Source organism: Armigeres subalbatus, chromosome 2 (assembly GCF_024139115.2).
Source record: "Armigeres subalbatus isolate Guangzhou_Male chromosome 2, GZ_Asu_2, whole genome shotgun sequence".
NCBI lineage: Eukaryota > Metazoa > Arthropoda > Insecta > Diptera > Culicidae > Armigeres > Armigeres subalbatus.
In genome coordinates, this window is record NC_085140.1 from 285,797,566 (window position 1) to 285,820,487 (window position 22,922).

The following is a 22,922-nucleotide window of genomic DNA, read 5'->3' on the forward strand; positions in this document are numbered from 1 at the left end:
TTCTTGTGCTACAGCTGGGTTTGGGTTTCTTGATGAATACGATATCTTCAAAACGTTCTTGAGTTCAGTTCATACTCTACCAGTTTAATCAAGTTCCCAAAAAGATTTTGAGTCAACATCAAGATGCACAATGATAACTTTTTTTTTTGAAGCACTGGGATAACGGACTTGATTGATCAAGTATTCAAAACATTACGACTTACAGGACGTTTTGTATAACCTAAAAATCTGTAGTAGCTTGTATAAATAATATTTGTTGTCATATTAACTCAATGGACCTACTGGGATATTATTTCATGGTGTCAGGCCATTAGGCCGAATGGTCATTAGGCCAAACGGTCATTAGGCCGAATGGCCATTAGGCCGAATTAACAAAAAGAAACAAAAAGTGAAAAATGAGAAGTTCTTTCTTCACCTTACCCATTCTTCTTTCTCCCTTCTTCTATCTGTCTTCTTTCTCTTCCTACTTCTTTCTTCCTCCTTTCTCCTTCCTTTTTCCTTAATTCTTCTTTCTCTTCCTACTTCTTTCTTCCTCCTTCCTCCTTCCTTTTTCCTTAATTCTTCTTTCTTCTTCCTTCTTCTTTATTCTTTCTTCCTTCTCCCTTCTTCCTTTTTCCTTCTTCCTTCTTCTTTTTTCTTTCTTTCTTCTTCCCTCTTCTTTCTTTCTCCCGTCTTCCTTCTTCCTTCTTGCTTTTCCCTTCTTCCTTCTTCCCCTTCCTTCTTTCTTTTTCCTTCTTCCTTCTTCCTTCTTCCTTCTTCCTTCTTCCTTCCTCCTTCCTCCTTCCTCCTTCTTCCTTCTTCCTTCTTCCTACTTCCTTCTTCCTTCTTCCTTCTTCCTTCTGCCTTCTTCCTTCTTCCTTTTTCCTTCTTCCTTCTTCCTTATTCCTTCATCTTTCTTCCTTCTTCCTTCTTCTTTCTTCCTTCTTCCTTCTTCCTTCTGCCTTCTTCCTTCTTCCTTCTTCCTTCTTCCTTCTTCCTTCTTCCTTCTTCCTTCTTCCTTCTTCCTTCTTCCTGCTTCCTTCTTCCTTCTTCCATCTTCCTCCTTCCTTCTTCCTTCTTCCTTTTCCCTTTCTTCTTCTTCCTTCTTCCTTTTTCCTCCTTCCTTTTTCCTTATTCCTCCTTCCTTCTTCCTTCTTTCTTCTTCCTTATTCCTTCATCTTTCTTCCTTCTTCCTTCTTCTTTCTTCCTTCTTCCTTCTCCCTTTTTCCTTCTGCCTTCTTCCTTCTTCCTTCTTTCTTCTTCCTTCTTCCTTCTTCTTTCTTCCTTCCTCCTTCCTCCTTCTTCCTTCTTCCTTCTTCCTACTTCCTTCTTCCTTCTTCCTTCTTCCTTCTGCCTTCTTCCTTCTTCCTTTTTCCTTCTTCCTTCTTCCTTCTTCCTTCATCTTTCTTCCTTCTTCCTTCTTCCTTCTTCCTTCTTCCTTCTTCCTTCTGCCTTCTTCCTTCTTTCTTCTTCCTTCTTCCTTCTTCCTTCTTCCTTCTTCCTTCTTCCTTCTTCCTCCTTCCTTCTTCCTTCTTCCTTCTTCTTTCTTCCTTCTTCCTTCTTCCTTCTTCCTTCTTCCTCCTCCTTCTTCCTTCTTCCTTCTTCCTTCTTCCTTCTTCCTTCTTCCTTCTTCCTTCTTCCTTTTTCCTTCTTCCTTTTTCCTTCTTCCTTCTTTCTTCTTCCTTCTTACTTCTTCCTTCTTACTTCTTCCTTCTTCCTTCTTCTTTCTTCCTTCTTCTTTCTTCCTTCTTCTTTCTTCCTTCTTCTTTCTTCCCTCGTCCTTTTTCCTTCTTCCTTCTTTCTTCTTCCTTCTTCCTTCTTTCTTCTTCTTTCTTCTTCCTTCTTTCTTCTTTCTCCTTTCTTCCAATTTCTTACTTCTTTCTCGCGTCTTGCTTCTTTCTTCTTTTTTCTTCCTTCTTCTTTATTCCTTCTTCCTTTAACCTTCTTCCGTCTTTCTTTTTACTTTTTCCTCTTTTTTCCTTATTCTTCTTCCGTTCTACTTCATCCTCACTTCGCACTACTCACTTCTCACTCCCCAGTTCTGATTCGGCCTAATGGCCATTCGGCCTAATGACCGTTCGGATCATTCGGCCTAATGACCCAGCATTTTATTTCATACATCATTCATTAGTTGGTTCATTGGATAAATCGAATGAACCGAACTCCAAAAAGGGTCTATAATACATTCATATCTCTATTAGGGTGAATCAAGAAATCGATTTTGCTCCACAGTGCTCATCTGATTCTTTACCATTTTCTGAGATCCAAATTTGAGCTCATTTGGATTAAAACTGATTTAGCACAAGCCGTTTCAAGTTTGCATGCAAATTAGTATGGGGAAATTTATTTTTTCATTATACTGTTAATGACGCTTCCCCATCAAGCGCAGCTAAAAAGAAAACCTACATAGCTAAAAGGAATACTCAACAGCTTTCACTCAGTGAAAACCGCATCTCAATTAATCGTTCCAATAATTAGTAATCGAATTTAATTTATACCGTGGTTTTCTGGAGCTAATTGCATAACTCATCAACAGGCAACATTGCTGCTCGTGGCGCGAAAGATAGCACACACAAATTCAGGCTACTATGTTGAACTGCACATTTCAGTGATGCCCTCAAAGAAGTTTAACGATCATGACTAAAGATTCGCAACCTGTCTTAAAATCGATTACTAATTATTGGAGCGGTTAATCAACACGCGATTTTCGTTGGGTGAAAGCTGTTGAGTATCCCTTTTAGCTATGTAGGTTTTCTTTTAACCTGCGCTTAATGGGGAAACGTCATTAACAGTATAATGAAAAATTAATTTCCCATACTAATTTGCATGCAAACTTGAAATGGCTTGTGCTAAATCAGTTTTAATCCAAATGAGCTCAAATTTTCAGAGGACACTCAGAACATGGTAAAGAATCAGATGAGCACTGTGGAGCAAAATCGAATTTTTGAACCACCCTAATCTCTATGATTCACTAATTGACCGGAGCACATTCGAGATGTGGAATAGAAGTTCTTTGGAAAATTGTTCGAAAGAATCACCTGAGTAACCGAGAAAATAAAATTTTCATGAAGAATTAGAAATTTTCCATGATAAAAGGAAATTTGCAATAAAGAAATCAGGGTATGAGCTAGCATTTTAAGCAAAAAATGTATATTTCAGGAAAGGAATATATTTTATTATACATTGTGTTACGATTCCGATTAAAATCATAGAGTCTTGGCATTGTAAAGACAGTTTTGACATTATGAATAAAGCTTGTATGCCCTTGGAAAAACCTTTAAACATTGGAAGGTAAACTAATTTGATGATTCTGAAAACAAAACTGAAATTTCTACAAAACTGGAATGCTACTCAAAAGAAATAACAGCAGGAGTTTCTTATCTTATTCAGATTCCTGACAGTAAGCTTTTAAGGCATAGAAATGGAAAGAAATCTTCGAAATTAAAACAACAAAAATCAAATACAAAACGCCACTCACCAAACGCGAAGTTTTTGACGCCATTTTGTTTTCGGATAGAGCATATCTAGGCCAACATTTGAAAAGGGCGTAACAGCCAAAATTTATTCCTGTGGATTCCTTATCTACATACATAGCTATATACATAGACAAAATATTGGAGAGATCAAATTTTGGCTGTTACGCCCTTTTCAAATGTTGGTCTAGATATATAGAGTCCCCGGTGGACGGATTTCGAGTCAGGAGTAGTTGGTTTTATTCATCATTTTATCATGTTTTTCGTAGTTTTTAATGAGTAAATGTGAAACACTTCAAAAGTAGAAGCCTTTGTGGGCTTCGTGGCCGTGCGGTTAGCGACGTCCATCGTCTAAACGCATGTGCTAGGAAGTGTGGGTTCGATTCCCGGCCCGGCAAGGAGGAAACTTTTCGTGATCGAAAATTTCTCCACTGGTACACTGGGTGTTATGTGTCCTGTCCGTTGTCTCATGCTAGGTGTTGGCGAGCGATAGACGAATCCTTGATTCAGTAAATTTTATTCCGGCAGAATGGACGTAAAATTACAAAATTCCTATGAATATGTGAAATCGAATTAGGCACATATATATATAGTCAACTTAATATCGCGACCTACTTTTGGTGATTCGTTATCGCCTCAAAGCGTTGAGCTTCGGCTCTGATTAACCCCTTCTTGGTGGAGTTTTGTACCTGAATTTAATTAGGCAATACACTAATGAAGGCTCTAGTTTTAAGATAGATTTCTTTGCATGATCTCACCTTAGGTATTAAATTAGTAATAATAATATTTTTATGCGATAGTTCACAAATTCTAGGATAATAAACTTTAGCTGTAAGCAATAAAAATTGAGCGCATTGTAGGGCAAAAAATTCATGTTAAACTACGTTAGATGTTTAAGTTTCTCAATAATACCTATTTGCCTTATTCGCACAGTATTTTACGGATTGGATTATACGGATTCTACGCACAATTGTGTATAACTCATAGGATTTAGAAATACGTTTTAGATATGCCACTTGTTGTGTTCAGCTCAAGCATCTACTCTTTTGTCTGTTCTCAACATCTATTTGGTGATTGACATTCACTCAATCGACGATCCTTCTGTAGGTGCAAGGGTGCGGTCGCACTCATTTATCAGCGTTGGCAGTAACGCAGAAGTTGGAGCTAAGTGGACATCTTGACGTGGCGGGATTAACACTCCCCTCCGAATACACCGATGGTCCTCCTGAGGCGTATCCGTTTTAACGCCGACGTCAAGCACTGCAATTTTAACAGCTGGGCGCTCATAGATTCCATTGATAGTCTGCACTGTGGCCCACCTCACTTGGCCGTCTGCTCCTTGTTTCGTAGCTATTATACGTCCCTTCGGCCAACAGCTGCGTGGGAAGTTCGGGTCTACGATGATTACGATGTCTCCAACTTGGATAGGTTTTGCTGGGCTGAACCATTTTGTTCGGCGAGTAATCGACGGCAGGTAATCACGAGCCCATTGGATCCAGAATTGATTGGCCAAACTCTGGGAAAGCTTCCAGCAATTTCTCAGAGCTGCCGGACTATCGTCGAGGGATACCCATGACTTTAAACCGTTGGACGACCTGAGTAAAAAGTGATTTGGGGTGAGCACCGGGGATTCGTCGTCTTCTATGGGGATACTAGTTAGTGGTCTGGAGTTGACCACGTTCTCCACCTCAATCAGCAAATTTTCCAGGACTTCGTATGATAGCGTACGGTTCGGCAACAGCTTGTTTAGATTCTGCTTGACTGTGCGGATGAGGCGCTCCCACGCTCCGCCCATGTGCGGGGATGCTGGTGGGTTAAAACTCCATGTGGTATGCGATGTAGTGAACTCGATCATCATCCGATCCTTATCAATATTTCGCATGGCGGCTTTCAGTTCCTTGCTAGCACCCCGGAAGTTGGTACCTTGGTCACTGTAGATAACCGCCGGTGTGCCTCTTCTTGCAATGACGTTTCGAAGGGCCATGATGCAGGAATCGGTACTGAGTGTGTGTGCAATTTGCAAGTGGATGGCGCGGATGGTCAGACAGGTTGCTATTAGGACCCAGCGTTTCTCGGTTTTTCGATTAGCAGTTACCAAAATCGGACCGAAGTAATCCACCCCCATATGCGTGAACGGGCGAGAATAGGCAGCAAGCCGAGATGGCGGCAGATCGCTCATAGCTGGTGGTTGTGGAGCTGCCCTCGCGTTCATACATCTTTGACACTGCCTGCGGACTGTATTGTATACTGATTTGAGACGTGGAATCCTGTAACGTTGGCGAATTTCGTTGAGAACGGTGTTGTGGTTTTGGTGATGATATTTATCATGGTAGTGCAGCACTATTAGTCGTGTGACATGATGGTTACGAGGAAGAATTACTGGATTTACTGCGTCGTAATTAATCAACCAGCATTCACCGGTTCGGCCACGGACTCTCAGCACGTCAGATTCATCAAGAAATGGACAGTAATAGGCAATAGAGCTGTTTTTGGGAATAGGCTTCTTATCTTCTCTACACAGACGATTACCGAAAAGGATAGCTATCTCCTCGGCGTATTCGTTACTTTGAGCGTGTCGATACAGGAAATTTTCAGCCCTTGTCAATTCCAGCTGCGTCAGCGATCCACCGGTTCGTTGCTTCGTTGTTATCATTTGCTTTGAATTACAGATAAACCGGAATATGTACGCCGTTGTACGCAGTATCGTAATCCACCTCGAGAAGTTCTGTGGATTAATGATGGATTCATTTTCAGGGGCATGAACTAACAGATGCGCTCTTAACTCGGTGTCTGTCGCTCCGTACCGGTGGATAACAGGCCACTCTGCTTTAGATTTGCGAAGGAATTCTGGCCCTTGAAACCAGCGGCTGGAGGCACTGAGATCAGGTTGACGCGTCCATTTGGTTCCTTCGTCGGCCACGTTCAGTTTTGTTGGAACCCATCGCCACTCCTTTATATCGGTGGTCTCCAAAATCTCGCTTACCCGGAATGCCACAAATTGACTGTACCGTCGATGGTCAGAGTTCAACCAGCAGAGGACATCTCTTGAGTCAGTCCAGAAGTAGCGCTCCCGAACTCTATTAGATAGTGATTGAGCGACGCTGTTTGCTAGTCTAACACCCAGAACGCTCGCTTGGAGTTCTGAACGAGGGATGGAAAGGAATTTTAGCGGAGCGACTCTGGTTTTTGCAGTAATAAATGCAATCTCTATAAGGTCTCCCTCCTCGAAGCGAAGATACACAACGGCTGCGAATCCGTTTTCACTCGCGTCTACAAATGTGTGCATGTTGCAACTACTTTGCAATGTGGCGAATACTCTATAGCACCGTGGAATCTGCACGTCGGTAACCTTCGGTAGAACCTTTAACCAAACTAGCCACTTTTGGAACTGTGGTTCCTCGATGGGAGTATCCCAGTCAATTGATGACCTCCAGATCTCCTGCATTAATACTTTCAGGTACATCAGAAAGTGCGAGATAAAGCCTAGCGGATCGAACATCATCATAAGCGTACGCAGTACCTCGCGTTTGGTAGGTTTACGACGACCAGATAGCAGGTTCTGATCATACCGTGGAGACACTTTGAACGTGAAGCAGTCGGTAGTCGTGTTCCACCAAAGCCCTAACACCTTTTCGGTAGTATTCTCTTCTCCAGCTCCTAGGCATTTCTCTGTAGCCGCTTCTTCCTGCAGGGATGTCAAGACTATTGGCGAATTGGACAGCCAGTTGCGCATTTCAAATCCCCCTGCAGCGTGGATGCGTTTAACATCTTGTGCAAGCTTAAGGGCTTCTTCGTCTGTTTCGACGCTAGCAAGCATGTCGTCTACGTAATGCTTTTTCACAATGGCATCAAAGGCTTGTGGGCACTCGTTTTCAAATCGTTTTGCGTTTATGTTCTTCACATATTGGGCTGTTGTAGGTGAACAACAGGTTCCGAATGCCATCACTACCATAACATACACGCTCGGAGAGCTATCCTGAGCATCTGCCTTCCAATAGAATCGCAGGGAATGTTGATCCTCCGCTCTCATCAGCACTTGGTGAAACATGTCCCGAATGTCTCCGCATACCGCAACTCTAAACTCCCGAAACTGAATCAAGACAGTCAACAGGGACGTGAGCTGGTCGGGTCCTTTCAATAAGACCGAGTTCAAAGAGATTCCTTGTGTTGTAGCTGCTGCGTCCCAAACCAGCCGTAGTTTTCCTGGCTTATTGGGATTATATACTGGAAACACCGGTAAATACCAAACACGTGGTTGCTGGATCTTCAGCTCATCGTTGGTCAATTTACGGACATATCCTTTCTGAATATAGTCGACCATCTTTGCTTGTAGCGCTTTTGCCAGTACTTCGTCTTTCTTCATCCGGCGCTCCAGACATTCCCATCTCCTGAGCGCCATCGCCTTACTGTCGGGAAGCCGTACAGCATCATACTTCCAGAGAAGGCCAGATTCATAGCGACCATTCGTACGTTTCGTTACTGCTTCTAGGATATTAACTGCACGCTGGTCATCCGCGGAGAGTAGTACCTTTTCAGGCTTGGTGATACCCATGCTGTCAAGATTGAAATAGTTTTTCATCGCCACATGAAGGCTTTCATTGGAAATATTGCAATCACACACTTGCACAGCATGGTAGTTAACGTGGGTCGCTACGTAGTGAATGGATGAGCAGCTCCATATTCAATCCACCCTAGTCGTGTTTTAACGGCGATCGGTTCGAATGGCTTGAGTTCCCGACTCTTAAATGCGTGTCCAAGCTGCGCGTTGTCGAGACCGATCAAGATACGTGGATTTGCATCAACGTAAGTATCAAAGAGTATTCCAGAGAGATGACTAAAGCGCTTCTGCATTTCGGCAGCTACCAAAGTTTGTGGTCTGAGTTTGAGTTGCTGTATAGTTCGAACATCCGCTAGCTTATATTTTTGGGACGATTTCCCCGCTGATGAAATGTCCACCTCAACTTTTTGAGAATTGTTCTCTATCCTTTTGGCGTCACCTGTCCATCTCAAACAGAGAGCGGCTTGAGATCCTTGCAATCCAAGCTCCTGCGCTAGAGAATGTTCCATAAGCGTGAGCTCCGAACCATCATCTATGAAAGCGTAAGTCTGAACCATCTTCGCTGGGCCATAAAGCACGACAGGAACAATGCGGAAAAGGACATCGTTTGTCTGGGTTTGATGAACGTAGCAATTGGAATCCCTAGCTGCCTCTGCTCCTGAACTAAGTTTGGAACCTTCATAATTCTCGTTGTGCAGCAAGGGGTGATGGAGGTAGGTACACCCGTTGATTCCGCATTTGTTTTGTTGTCTACATGTGCCGTTGTGTTTACGAAGGCACTTGCGACACACCTTAGCTTCGCGTATTACTGACCACTTAGACTCGTAACTCAGTTCGCCAAATCGTTTACACTTTGCAATCGACGAACAAGAACCTTTGCACACAAAACACGCTCTTGACGGTTCTAGTGCCTGGGCTAGCGTTTCTTTCTCTGGAACCATAGATGTTTTGCATCTAATAGTACTTGAATCCGAGTGGACGTTGACGAATGCGTCTTTCTTAGAATTACGGTTTCGATGAGCAACTGAGGACGTCTGCATGACCGCACTAGCGTCCTCCGCCATAGCGTACAGCCATGTACTCAGATCTAGAAGATTAGGAGCTGGGTTTCCTCGGATGTACCTTGCCCAGTCCAGCCTCAACGTTGGTGGTAATCTTTCCACGAGTTCTAACTTCAGCGAAGCATTATACACGAAGTCTCTCACTCCGCACACTTCTATTGTAGCCACTAGATTTTCGACAGTAAGCGCAAAGTTTACCAGACTCTCTAGTCGATCCACTTCTGGTGATGGGAGTGAACGTATTTTTCTTATAGCCGCTTGGACGATTGCTTCTGGTCTGCCGTAGAGCATCTTCAGTGTTGAAAGAACCCCAAAGACATTGGAGGGATGGAGCAAACGGCACTTCACAGCTTCAAGTGCCTTTCCCTTCAGACATTTTACGTAGGCGCAGCATATTTTCCTCATTGGAGAAGCCACACATCTGTGTTGACGAAGAGTACATGGAGAAGAACAGAGGCCAATCCTCAGGATTTCCGGAGAACTCCGGTAGCTCCTTAGAAACCGCTTGCCTAGCGGCCAGTTGACTCCTGTTGAGGACACAAATAGTCTCTTCTGCTGGAATTGGTACATGTTCCGTTGCTGGACCATTCAACGCTTGCCGCATTCCAGAATATGGCCTAGATCCTAGATTCATCGGAGGCATCATGGGCCGCATTTGCGGTGTAGAGCGTTGTTCGGGAGCGAAATTTGGAAATGTGTTTCGTCGTCCACCTAACGAATGATGTTGCTGGCTTGCATGTCGTATTGGCTGTTCAATAGGTCTAGATAAAGCTCTATATTCGGCTGGTTGCTCTTCCTCTACCACGCCGGAATCCTGGACAACCTCTTCACGCCCCGTATCTCTCATCCAGCGCGAAACTATGGACATCTTCTCAAGATCCTCATCATCCAATCCCGTCTCGCTGTCATCTTCTTGCTCCTCTAAGATTCGGTATTTCTCCTCCAAAAACCTTTGCTCTAACTTCTTCTGCTCCTCCAGTTTCTGCAACCGTAACTCTGTTTTACGTTGTTCGCTTTTTCTACTGCTCTTCTTCCCGTTTGATCTTGTATCGCCACAGTTCCTTGGGGGTGGATTTTTTGCTGGTATCGCTGCTCCTGCATCTTTAGGAGGGATTTTCTGTTGGACCTTGCTTGGTACGGATGTACACACCGGGCAGACCCAACTGATTTCAGCTACTCCCTCGGTAACTTCCACGCAGGAAAAGTGGAACCATCTGTCGCAACCATCACACTGCACCATTCTACTATTGTCACTATCTACACACAACTCACAACTGTACCGATATGCACGCGCGCGACGATCCGGATTACGTCTGACAACGAGTTTTCCGTGTAAATTTGACAGGGATGATCTATGTTTCAGCTCTACAGTTGAAGCTACTTGCTTCGGCACTGCTCCATTGGCATTTAATTTATTGGCTACGTCAGCATTTACCTGATTGGTACGAAGAGGGTTTGCTGGTTTTACCGGATCCGTTGGATTATTGATGACCGATGCAGTGCGCAATGCGCCGACTCCCGGGTCCATCATGCCCACCGTTTCGCTCGTCGCGACCGCTGCTGTGCTTGCAGCTGCAGTGGGGATGTTGGCAGAAGATCCCGTTGCTGCGCATGTTGCGCCAGGTCCACCTTCATTGGTGAACATATCATCGGAGTCGTTCCTGCCAGATCCAGTATTCGATCCCTTGCCAGACATCGCACTTTTAGCCACAAAAGAATTTTGTAAAATGTTGGCGAGCGATAGACGAATCCTTGATTCAGTAAATTTTATTCCGGCAGAATGGACGTAAAATTACAAAATTCCTATGAATATGTGAAATCGAATTAGGCACATATATATATAGTCAACTTAATATCGCGACCTACTTTTGGTGATTCGTTATCGCCTCAAAGCGTTGAGCTTCGGCTCTGATTAACCCCTTCTTGGTGGAGTTTTGTACCTGAATTTAATTAGGCAATACACTAATGAAGGCTCTAGTTTTAAGATAGATTTCTTTGCATGATCTCACCTTAGGTATTAAATTAGTAATAATATATATTTTTATGCGATAGTTCACAAATTCTAGGATAATAAACTTTAGCTGTAAGCAATAAAAAATTGAGCACATTGTAGGGCAAAAAATTCATGTTAAACTACGTTAGATGTTTAAGTTTCTCAATAATACCTATTTGCCTTATTCGCACAGTATTTTACGGATTGGATTATACGGATTCTACGCACAATTGTGTATAACTCATAGGATTTAGAAATACGTTTTAGATATGCCACTTGTTGTGTTCAGCTCAAGCATCTACTCTTTTGTCTGTTCTCAACATCTATTTGGTGATTGACATTCACTCAATCGACGATCCTTCTGTAGGTGCAAGGGTGCGGTCGCACTCATTTATCAGCGTTGGCAGTAACGCAGAAGTTGGAGCTAAGTGGACATCTTGACGTGGCGGGATTAACACTAGGTGTTAAGTGTTCAGTCTGTACGACCTCCGGTCGAAGACGGTGTTCCTATCTTTTTTTCATGCTCCTGCGTCAATGACAAACGTTTTATTTACATTCGATTCCTATTTTCTAATGACTTTTTCATATACTAAGGTGCTTAAGTGTACGGATTTCGATGCCCCACGGTATCAACTTTGTGATTCCATTACTGGACTCTGACAAACTTTTTGTTGTCAGAGTCCAACTCAGATGCTTCACTTAAGATACTATATTTTAAAAATTTCCAGTACTTCCTGAACTACGGAAGGTCCAACCCAGACAACCAGAATGCATGCATAATAGAAATGTGTTTCAGTTATGCGATGCCTATGCGCACAAATTTCATCGCATAAGAGTCTTGCAAACTCTTTTTACGTACAAAAGTGTAGGCGATATACAGTCACTCTCAAAATTGAGCGTACACCATGGATTAGATGAATATATTCGAAAATTCCAAAGGAAAATTAATTGTTGGCTCGGATGTTTTTAATGCATTTCAATATTCATCCCTTCCTTCAATGTATGCGTACATAAAATGGTTGAAATTTTTTCTCTAAAGTTCATTTATTGGAAAATGATCTCAAAATACGCCTATTCGATGTTACAAAATTGAGCGTACAGCGATTTTTTTTCTATAAAATTTCTTATTATAAACACGATTAATGTATTTTAATATTGTTTTTTCATGATTATATTTATAATAATAAACATCCGCTACTTAAACATTCAATGTTTAGAAATAAAACCATGTTTTAATCAAAATGGCGAACAAGTAAGATGTATTAACAATGCTATTTAACAATTCAATGCTGCTGGGCCAAATAGATGCTTTAAGATATGGATTTCTCCGGCATCGTGTCTTATATATGATAGATTATTAAAATCGAACGAGACATACGATAAATTTGGGAAAATTCAGTCGGTAAATGATGAAAACAGATGTAAACATACAGCGAAAACGACAAATGTTGGGAATGGCATATTTCAAATTAAGTATAACTTTATTTAAAAGTCAATGTATATGTAGCTTATAAGCTCAGGACACTCATTAATAATAATATTAATAAAAGAGCAGAACACGGATACATTATAAGACGTCATTTTTATTTGAAGACTCAGTCACCGTAGGAACAAATTTGGTTGAATCATTTAAATTCATCAAGGTATCATTAAATAAGCTGTCGAACTTTTAAAAAGTTTATTTTTCTCTCCACATGGAAATCATCCAATTGTATCCCTTATGGTAACAGATCGTGGAGTTTAATCCAAATTTAATTATGAAATTACGATTTAAAGCTATCTTTTCAATATTCAATCAGAATTGCTCTACGGGGTTGAAAAGCTGTTTTTATGTTCGGTACCTTAACATGTACCTTGTACTTTTAGAATTTGACTGTTAATGATTGGATTCAATAATATTACTCTTAATGAAAAACCTGAGACAAAAATCAAGCTTTAAAACAAATTTCAGTTAAAGACATACTAAATTTGAATTATGTCATTCCTAACATTTGTCGTTTTCTCTGTATGTTTACATCTGTTTTCATCATTTACCGACTGAATTTTCCCAAATTTATCGTATGTCTCGCTAGATTTCGCTTATCTATCATATATAAGATACGATGCCGGTGAAATCCATATCTTAAAGCATCTATTTTCCCTAGCAGCATTGAATTGTTAAATAGCAATGTTCTTACCTCTCACTTGTTCGCCATTTTTACAAAAACATGGTTTAATTTCAAAACCTTGCCTGTTTAAGTAGCGGATGTTTATTATTATAAATATAATCATGAAAAACAATATTAAAAGACATTAATCATGTTTATAATAAGAAATTTTATAAAAAATTCGCTGTACGCTCAATTTTGTAACATCTAATAGGCGTATTTTGAGATGATTTTCAAATAACTGAACTTTAGAGAAAAATTTCAACCATTTTATGTACGCATACATTGAAGGAAGGGATGAATATTGAAATGCATTAAAAACAACCGAGCCAACAATTAAATCTTCTTTGGAATTTTCGAATATATTCATCTAATCCATGATGTACGCTCAATTTTGAGAGTGACTGTATGTGTATTTTTAATCCAACGTTGCACGGTAGTTTTTGCGATGTGCACGATTTTTAAGTGAGTTTGTTCGTAATACATTGCGATGGAGTTTGTGATAACAAACTCTGTTTGACAGATAATCCTAATTCATTTGAGTTTGTTTGCAGTAATATGCGATGTCAACAAATGAAACTGGGATAAACTCGTAAAACAGCCTACTGCGCGGGAAAATTTATGAATAATCTGATGAGCTTCGCGCCACAATGCGATTTCGATGAAACTTGGATCGGTAAACGATTTTAAGGTCACTCCTGACGGAATCCAAGATTAAAAGTGCTCGCGTTTTCGGGGGCACACCACTCGATACGGAAGCAACGCACAACTGTCATTTTTATTATTTCACGCATGCTGCGACGCAGCAAAGCTAAATAAACAAAAATGACAGTTGTGTGCCGCCTCTGAATCGAGTGGTGTGCCCCCGAAAACGCGAGCACTTTTAATTTTGGATTCCGTCAGGAGTGACCTTAATCGTGCATTCTTATGCGATGTGTGGTTGTCTGGGAAACCAAATACTCTTAGGAATCTATAGGGATATTTCTAAACAAAAACAATTTTTTCTAGAAAAATATTTTAAGCTCTTTTAGTGGAATGTATTCAACCGTCTAAGAGTCAAGTACGAGACAATGAAGACGACCACACAGTTGTGGTCGAAATACGTATCTGCAAAGATATCGAAAATAATTGGTGGAATTAAATGGAGAGGACTTAACTCGTCTTAGACGGTTGAATTTTTTCTAGAAATTCTTATAAAATATTCGCAAGACGAAATGTTTTGTATCCTGATACATCGAATGGGTGTGCGAGTTCTAGATATCCTGATACACAGTACAACATGGTTACATCAGCAAAATAAAATGTTCAAGATGTTCAAATTCATGAAAATGTATAATTTTAATGGTGCATTTGGTTTGATTTTGAATCAGTTGATAGACCTGATTTTCTATATTTCCAAAATTAAGCGGGTTAACCATATGTTTTAGTTATATAACTTTTTTTTTAACTTTTTGCACTTGAAAAAAAAACCCCACGTGGTCATAGGGGGGAGGAGGAGTCCACCAAATGGGGGGGGGGTCAAAAATCTTCAAAAATATGACCACGTGGTTTCTGAATGGCCCCAAATGTTTTCAGAAATTTATCCAGAAAATCTTTTTTTTTTTTTTTTTTTTAGCTTTATTAAGGAGACTTGCAGCCCCAGGCTAGCTCGCCTCCGGTCCAGAAAATCCTTTTGGAAGTTTAGAAGTCTCCTCAAAGATTTTTGTAGAAAAACCAAACATTCCTGAAGAAATTTCCGAAAGATTTCTCGAAAGAATTTACGAAGAAACTTCTAATTTTTTTTTATAAATTCCAAGGAACTATGAAAATGGCATTGTATAGATCGCAACAAAGCTTCATAAATGTTCAAATTGTGGACCATAATGCATTCTTTCATTGATTATTTTCATGTTTCGAGAGGGCTTCACTAATAATGTATGATAATTGTTCCAAGCGAAGGGTGCCTTTAAAAAATCATTCAAAACTTCTTTCGGAAGTTTTTAAGAATTTCTTTCGGAAAATCAATTTTTCTTAGGGCAAGATTAAAATAAAATCATGCACTCTTTATGTGTAAATATGCACAGCACATGTTTGTAATGGAGAAATAGATATTGAAATTCAGAAAAATAATTGACGCTTCTTGGTAGGGCTCAAACCCAAAAACATACGCACAGACATCACCTTAGTTCAACGAGCTTAGTTGATTGGTGTAAAGCACGTTTTTAGGGTGATTGCATAGCGTTTACGTACACTTAATTTAAATCAGGTAATAAATAATCTAGAAAAAGTGGTCACGTTAACGCAAACAATAATGTAAATCGATGAAAATAATAGAATTCATCTCGCCAAAGCGCTTTTCGACCTTTCTTATATGGTTTTCTCAGTGATTCAATCAAAGTTTATCTTCGATGTTCCCACTGCAACGGGTTTGCCTTTCAACTTTATTCAAGGCTTTTTATGCCTAATCCATACCCAGGAAACACATATTAGACCAGATCATTCACCACAGAGAGCAACAAGGCACAAATTTAAGACACCTTTTGTTTTCGAACTATGTAATGCCACGCGTTACACTGATTATAAATTCAGCAAAGGATTGAATTTTTGAATTTTATCTCATGCTGCGAAACCTAACAGCTTTTTCATACATAATAATCGGATGTTTCCGCTTCGTTTTTATATAATCAATCAAATTTATTGCCTTTTATTTTAAGCCTCGAAATAAATTACTTTTATTAAAAAAATGTCACTACCATCATGTGTCATTGGGCAGTGAGTATCTTTCAGCCTATAAGGGCGATGCTATGACAAGGAAAAAATGACTAATCTAAACTCGGTCAATCGTCAAGCCCCCCGATGATCAAGTCAGCCACGGTTGGCAGCAACGTTCGATCGTATTTAAACGTGATTTAATTCCAGACGTAGTTTTTTTAGCAGATCCGTTGAACCGTTTTCCACTCTGCGGTGGGCACCAAATTTGCAAGGCAGTGGGATTTCGTCTCGAGTGGAACCGTTTACAATGGGCTGCGGTCACCATTGAATCGGCAGACAAGCCACAAACGCGAAAAAACAAACCCTCGTTTCGCACCGAAAGCAACCATCAACACCGGGGAATGGCTGGTAGGACATGCTCGAGAATGGTCCCCTCAGGCGTGCTCGCCTTGCCGCTTTATTTTTGGCGCTTAATTCATTTTCGCACGGGCTGTTAGCATGACTGGACGTAGGTCCAAAAAGCCGCCAATAAATGGGTTCAACCTTGAACGAATGACCGAGGGTCACACCTTCCTCTATGCGCTGCTGGTGGGTCATTAGGTCGACCACAGCAACGCCAAGTGACAATATGTTTAATGGGTATAGTTTGTGGTGGCGATCTGAAAATGACCATATGGACTTCAATTCTACTATTTTCTGTTTTGTTATTGCAGCTTATTCGTATTACTGAACATGCTTTCGTATCCCTCTTCATTATGCATTCCCACCAATGTTATGATGAGCAATGAATGAATGCTAAGACGAACCCTTGCGGTTTTCAGTTCAAAAATAAACCAAACTACATTTTGTATCGATGCGTTTCGATCCAGCCGATTTTTTTTTTTAATTTGCTCATCTGAGAAGTCGATAGTGGAATTTTTAAATTTATGTGTCAAACGAAACTATATATAAAACTAATAGTTAGAAGGTGATAAAAAAAATTAGTTAAGAGCTAAAACATAAAATTGGATGATTATCTTATTGATTTCCTATGTTTGCCCACGATTTATGGAAAAACAAATATGGAGATTTTATTATTAACCTTAAATTTCACTATATTTTTCTTGTACAATAATTGAGCATGAGCATGAGCATGATTGACCGCCCACGTTTGCTACTCCGTTATTGCCAGGTCAGCTGTAATTACACAGAGAATCAACATATGAAGTTTGGGACTAACATCATCTTCAATGTGTAAGAACTGGTGACCCAAAAATAAGCAATACCAGCGCCGGCCGTGTCCGAATGCAGGTCAATTGAGGAATAGGTAGGAAATTGTTGACGTGATACTCGCTTTGATAGAAGCCGACGAGTCATCTGCACTTCCACGAGAAATCACTGGGATGTTGGATATATGGGGTAGGTATTGTGACAGGGTTCGTTTTGGTAAACGGTATGCCGTGTATAGCGTGTAGTTTGATCAATTCAAAACATAATCGAACGAACATTAATTATTTTAATTACCGACCGCACTAAGCAGAACAAAATTGTCGATGACCAGCCGATCTCTCTGCTACCCGCACAAAGCAGAACAACATTTTCGATGACCAGCCGATCGTTCTGCTTACTGACGCGAACTGAATCTTCACTTTCTAATTAATGCACTCACCCGCACAAAGCAGAACAACATTTCGATGATCGGTCGATCGTTCTGCTAACCGCACAAAGCAGAACAAATTTTGTGATGACCGGCCGATCGTTCTGCCCACTAAATAAATCACGACTGTATGCAACCTATGAATGCTGAACATTTGTCATTCAAGCAACAAACAAACATGATCTATTTTTCACTCAATTCCGACAGAAAATTTGATACTCCTAAATACTTAAACGTCTCTGAGGCATGTTTTCAAGTACAGCATTGTTATTAATAAAATCTATTCACATATCGACCGCACAAGCAGATCAAAAGCTTCTGATTCTCGCGAACAATCTGCATTTATGATCTATTTTTTACCAACCTAATAGGTACTAACATTTCAACCACTCTTCAAAGAATTAGCTATGTCTAAAATGAATTTTCTACTAACAAAATGGAAAGCGAGGAAGATAGTTGACAAAAGTGATAGTCAAAATAGAAGCAAAGGCCAGAATACATATATATTGTGATCTAGGGCTGAATCTGTTATAACTGTTACTGTGAGCACTCGAAACTAGAAGGAGATACCCCTGTGCCGATAATAAAAGCCATCAAATAACTGTTTCAAATATAGGGGGAAAATGAGCTTAGAGCAAAGAATGGAGTGCTTCTGCTAGTGGAAATAGTGTTCAACGCGATTCATAACTCTATCAATCAATACCCAGTAAACCACATATCGTATAACAAACAGCAAATAAAGTCGCATTTGATTCCATTAAAAATCTAAATCGCACTGCATATCAAACTTTATCAGATTATTGTCGACAAATGTTGTATTGAATGTATCATATACGATAATTTTTACCATAGTGAAAATCAATCGTAATTGTGTGAATAAAAACTCATAATGACTTATATTCCTTGCAATATCCTATATCAGTGCGAATGAATGTCTATGTGAATCGTAATACACTTCAGTCCAAATGGCTTGCAGAGTTTTCAAGCAGTTGTGAAGATATAAATTGTGTGGTTTATGTTGGACAAAAATCTGACACACTTCAAGATGTACAGTATGGTGCAGTGGTGGAGTATCCGCCTGCAGATCCAAAGATCGCATGTTCGAGACTTGGTGATGGTAAGGTTTTTTTTTATATTTTAATGTTTAATCGTAATACTGTTCGTATGATGTCGGGAAAAATCGTGAAATAAAACTCGTATGTACCTATATCGCCTCCACTTTTGTACGTATATAGCATATCTGTGCATTATATACGATTTAGTTGGTTCTTATATAATAACCTATATCAAGGGTTATGGGTACCAAAATGTTGACTGGGTAATGTCAAGAACGAAGACACTATTTATGATGGTATATTAGTGAATGTAAATTTGGAAACTATTAGCTCTCGAAGGTTGGACACATAATTGTTAATATCGTTTTAAATTTACAGTTAATATCGACCGATTATTGTGCCCGTGCTAATTTTTGTTGAAGTTATGATTCTCGCGAGAGTTAGAGAGAGATACACAAACGACATCAAATATGGGTAATTTCAAGTGAACAAATAGTAATTTGTTGAATGAACTCAATATTAAACACATTTTGAACAACTTAATTTAATTTTGTGCTGATTAGGGTAAAATGACCAATAGTATTTGGACCCTACACTACTAAAGATCCACACATATTTGATGGCGAAGATCCATAGATTTTACTTACACGCACTAAATTATTCTCCGCGCAAATTACTTATAAAATCTATATCTAAATAAATTTTAGGTGTGGACCCGAATGAGCAATTATTTTTATTTATGTGTGGGTCCATGCCGATTATTTTAGGGTGGAGCTATTGCAAAAATTTATAAAGGCGACAGATATACTATATATATAGAACTTTTTCGCAGTGAACACTCATATTTGCATTATTACAGCATAATATAAACATTTTTGTATGAAATTTCTAAGGGAGAACATGCCAAAGGGGAAGTGCAAAATTCCACCACTAGGGGGTCCACTACTGGTTATTTTACCTTTAGGTGAAGGTTTTTTTTTAATTAACGCGCTGTTGTAGTAGAGAAACGGGAGGCACTTATGTCAATGACATAGTTTTGTACAAGCAAACATGGAACGGACTCACCATATTTGAAACTATCCAATCCTCCAGATTCCATCGTTTGTATCTGACTTTTGATCCAACAACGATTCTCCAAAATCATCTTGAAAACTGACGAAACTCAAATATATTACGTGGATAACTGTCCGGAAATCTTTAATCGTTTCTTGAATTTAGTTTTCTGTAGAAATATACATAAAGTGCGACATATAAGTAAGTATTGAAACTCTATTTTGATAAACCTAAGTTTCATTCAATTTACTTTTTGTTCAAATATTTTAATGACCACACGAAAGCTTTGCGTGCTTCCCTATATGTTTATACAGCGATCTATTAGACGGAACTAAAGAAGAATCTGTATCCTTGTCCAAGAATGAACATTACTTAAGCTTTAATAGTTTGATATAACCCATTATCTCTTTTCATAACGGTTATTGATCACATATTATATATTTAAGGATTCACGGACGCATGTTTGATTATTGTTCATAATTAGAGTTAAATTAAAATGTAAAGTTCATCAGAGTAAAAATTGATGAAAAATAAAAAAATAAAAAAATGATTTCAAATTCAAATAAAAATATTATTTTATGTAGTAGTAGTTATGTATGAGTATAGTATGAGTTTTAATTAATTTAAATTTAAAATTAAAGCACGCTTATTACAATTTTGCTACACAGTAAAAGTAACTTAATAAAACATTTCTAGCTATGATAAACAAGATTATGGTTTTCCCAAATTGCATTTGGCCGAAAAATGAAATCATAAACGGCTCTACAAAACTTATTTGATTCTGATCGCTGAATCAAGAATTAGGCACTTTATCATAGCTTATCGGTAACAGTTGCATCACAGATTCCTTTACTGCCGCGTCCATATACAGATGTGCTCGATTTGCGGTTAGCGGCAGTTTATAGAATGTTGGCCATAAAACAACGACTGTGAATGGACCATGCCTTTCCACATTTCTCTATGGTAAATTCAAAAATAATGGGTCGTATGAATAAAAAGTAGTAAGTTCAACTTTACTACATTTTCAGTAGTAAACGTCACTTGTGGAACATGTTCGTATGAATAAAAGAGACTTTACTACACTACACATTTCGAACATACTACAAACAACTGATTCGGTATGAATAAAACAAGAGTTTACTACTGATTTCTTGTAGTCTGCTCAAGACGTTGCTACTCATGTTTCAAATGCAGATTATTCATCAGAATCGAAGCGAATCGGCTTTGTCTTTGAAAATAGAAGTCCAATTTAGGGATAACAAACAAAACAGACATGTTTTTTGTTGATTAGCTGCAAAAAAATGATGAAATCATCATCGTCATCATGGGGTCTATTTTGTTTTGACGTTTCTCCGTGTAGTAAATGGTAGTAAACTGTAGTAAAGGCTAAGTTCGAATGTAGCATATGCCATAAGTTCGAAAATATTTTTATTCATATCAAACATGTAGTTTTCTCTGTGGAGTTTATTTTTGAGTAGATACTACAAGCGCTGAGTTTTGCTACTTTTTATTCATACGACCCAATAATAATTCAAAGAGCACAAATTAAAGAGATAAATTAACTGAATGAGGGAAATAATTTAAAGAAATCAAACGATTTTGAGCACTACAACAAAAAAAAATAGCAGAAAAAATTGCAAAAATTGCAAAAATAGCAAATTAAAATAAAACAAAAAAACTTCTCTGTTAGCTTCCACAAAAATCAGGACAGAAACTCTTGATCTCTTCGTCAGCATTGGATTGTTGTTCTTCAAGTTGTAACTTCCGTATCCTTTTTTACTTGGATAACCAAAAATCTAGAGGTGAAAAAAAAATGACACAAGGAAAACCAAACTCATCTTGATTCGACCACAGCACACTACGTTTTTTCTATATTTTTCTTGTACAATAATTGTGCATAAAGGCTCAAAGATCGAACAAAGAATGAACTTTTGGTAGAGGACTCGGAGCCCCAAATCAGGAATGCAATGTAATACAATTAATGCAAATAAATGTGACTGGATTAAAAACTTGAACATAGATACCTCCTTAAATTGCTATTTTAACATTTCTCATGTATTTTTCTCATTACATTTAATAATACTCGAGAGAGACATTACCACAGTTTGGTGGACTATTCTTGAATGATTTCTATTTTTTAATTATATGGACCAACACAATTCTTTAATTTAAATAATATGTTCAAATAGAATATATTATCAAACTAATTTATATAAATTTTTACAGATTTCTCCAAAAGATGATGATACAGATCAGATTGACGATAGCAGAAAATCTCGCCGAGTTGTCCTGCACAGGAAGTTGGAGACTCTGCACGAGATGCAATGCGAACATTCCACGAGACTGTAGGTCATGGCCATCCGAACATAAGTTGTTTGCTGCATAATTAATTGTTCCATATTTGCACCCAGAGTGACACGCAATGGTTTCAACTGATGAGGTTTCGAATAAACCTTGTATTATCCAATCCCAATAAATGTCCTGCTTCATTATAGATTTTTCTTCATCCGAACGAAACACCATTACCTTCTCGTATCGATTTCACCTACCCAGGAGAACACCTCGTAGCAATGATCACCATCAATCACCATTATTCGCCAGTGCACACCTATTTTCGCCTATAATAAGCAAGACTGCATAGAAAACCACTCTTGTTGCTATTATTATGTCGTCGTCATTATTATATTCCGCACGATCATGGTCCCGACAAGCGCAGACCAATACCTTGTCAATAAATTAGTTGAACAGTCAGTGGCTTTTTCGTGTCAGACCGAATTCGCTACCTTTTTCGATTCGAACGCACAAGCCCCCTATCACAATGGGATAGAAATGATTTGTCACCTCTGGGCATCCTGAGCAAATGGCCAGTTGAATTTGCATAAGGTCACGTAATCCCCGCATCTGTCAGTTTAAAAATGTGCCGCCTGAAAGTGATCCCATTAGGGTGAGCAGAGAGAAAACTCCTTCTTTAGTGTTCCATATAAGTGCCGCATAATCTTGAAACGATCAATATGCGTCGTCGAACGATATTGGCCCCACGAGGTCAACACCATTCGGAAAGCATTGTTGAAAGAAATGGCAGGTAATTGATTTTTGCAGTGCGGTGGTGAACCGTGCCCGTAAGAGAAGGATTCAACGAATCGGCTGGGAACATATGACAAAATGATTCTTCAGCCATGACAAAGGGTAACGAAGTATCCTCGCCATATTTTTCTCTCTTTAATGTTGTGAATTTTAAAGTTTGTACCTCAGTTCTTTTCTGGTGAAAAAAAAAAG

The 22,922-nt window shown here is 39.2% G+C and overlaps 1 protein-coding gene across 1 annotated transcript in view; it reads left to right on the forward strand.

The window, feature by feature from the left end:
• The window catches only part of LOC134216470 (uncharacterized), a 34,894-nt gene extending 12,780 nt beyond the window's left edge, over nt 1-22,114 (forward strand). The window contains exon 6 of the mRNA XM_062695343.1: nt 21,873-22,114. Within this exon, the coding sequence (XP_062551327.1) occupies nt 21,873-21,995 (123 nt within the window). The 3' untranslated portion in view covers nt 21,996-22,114. The remainder of the gene's footprint in view (nt 1-21,872) is intronic.
• Nucleotides 22,115-22,922: the final 808 nt, after the last annotated feature.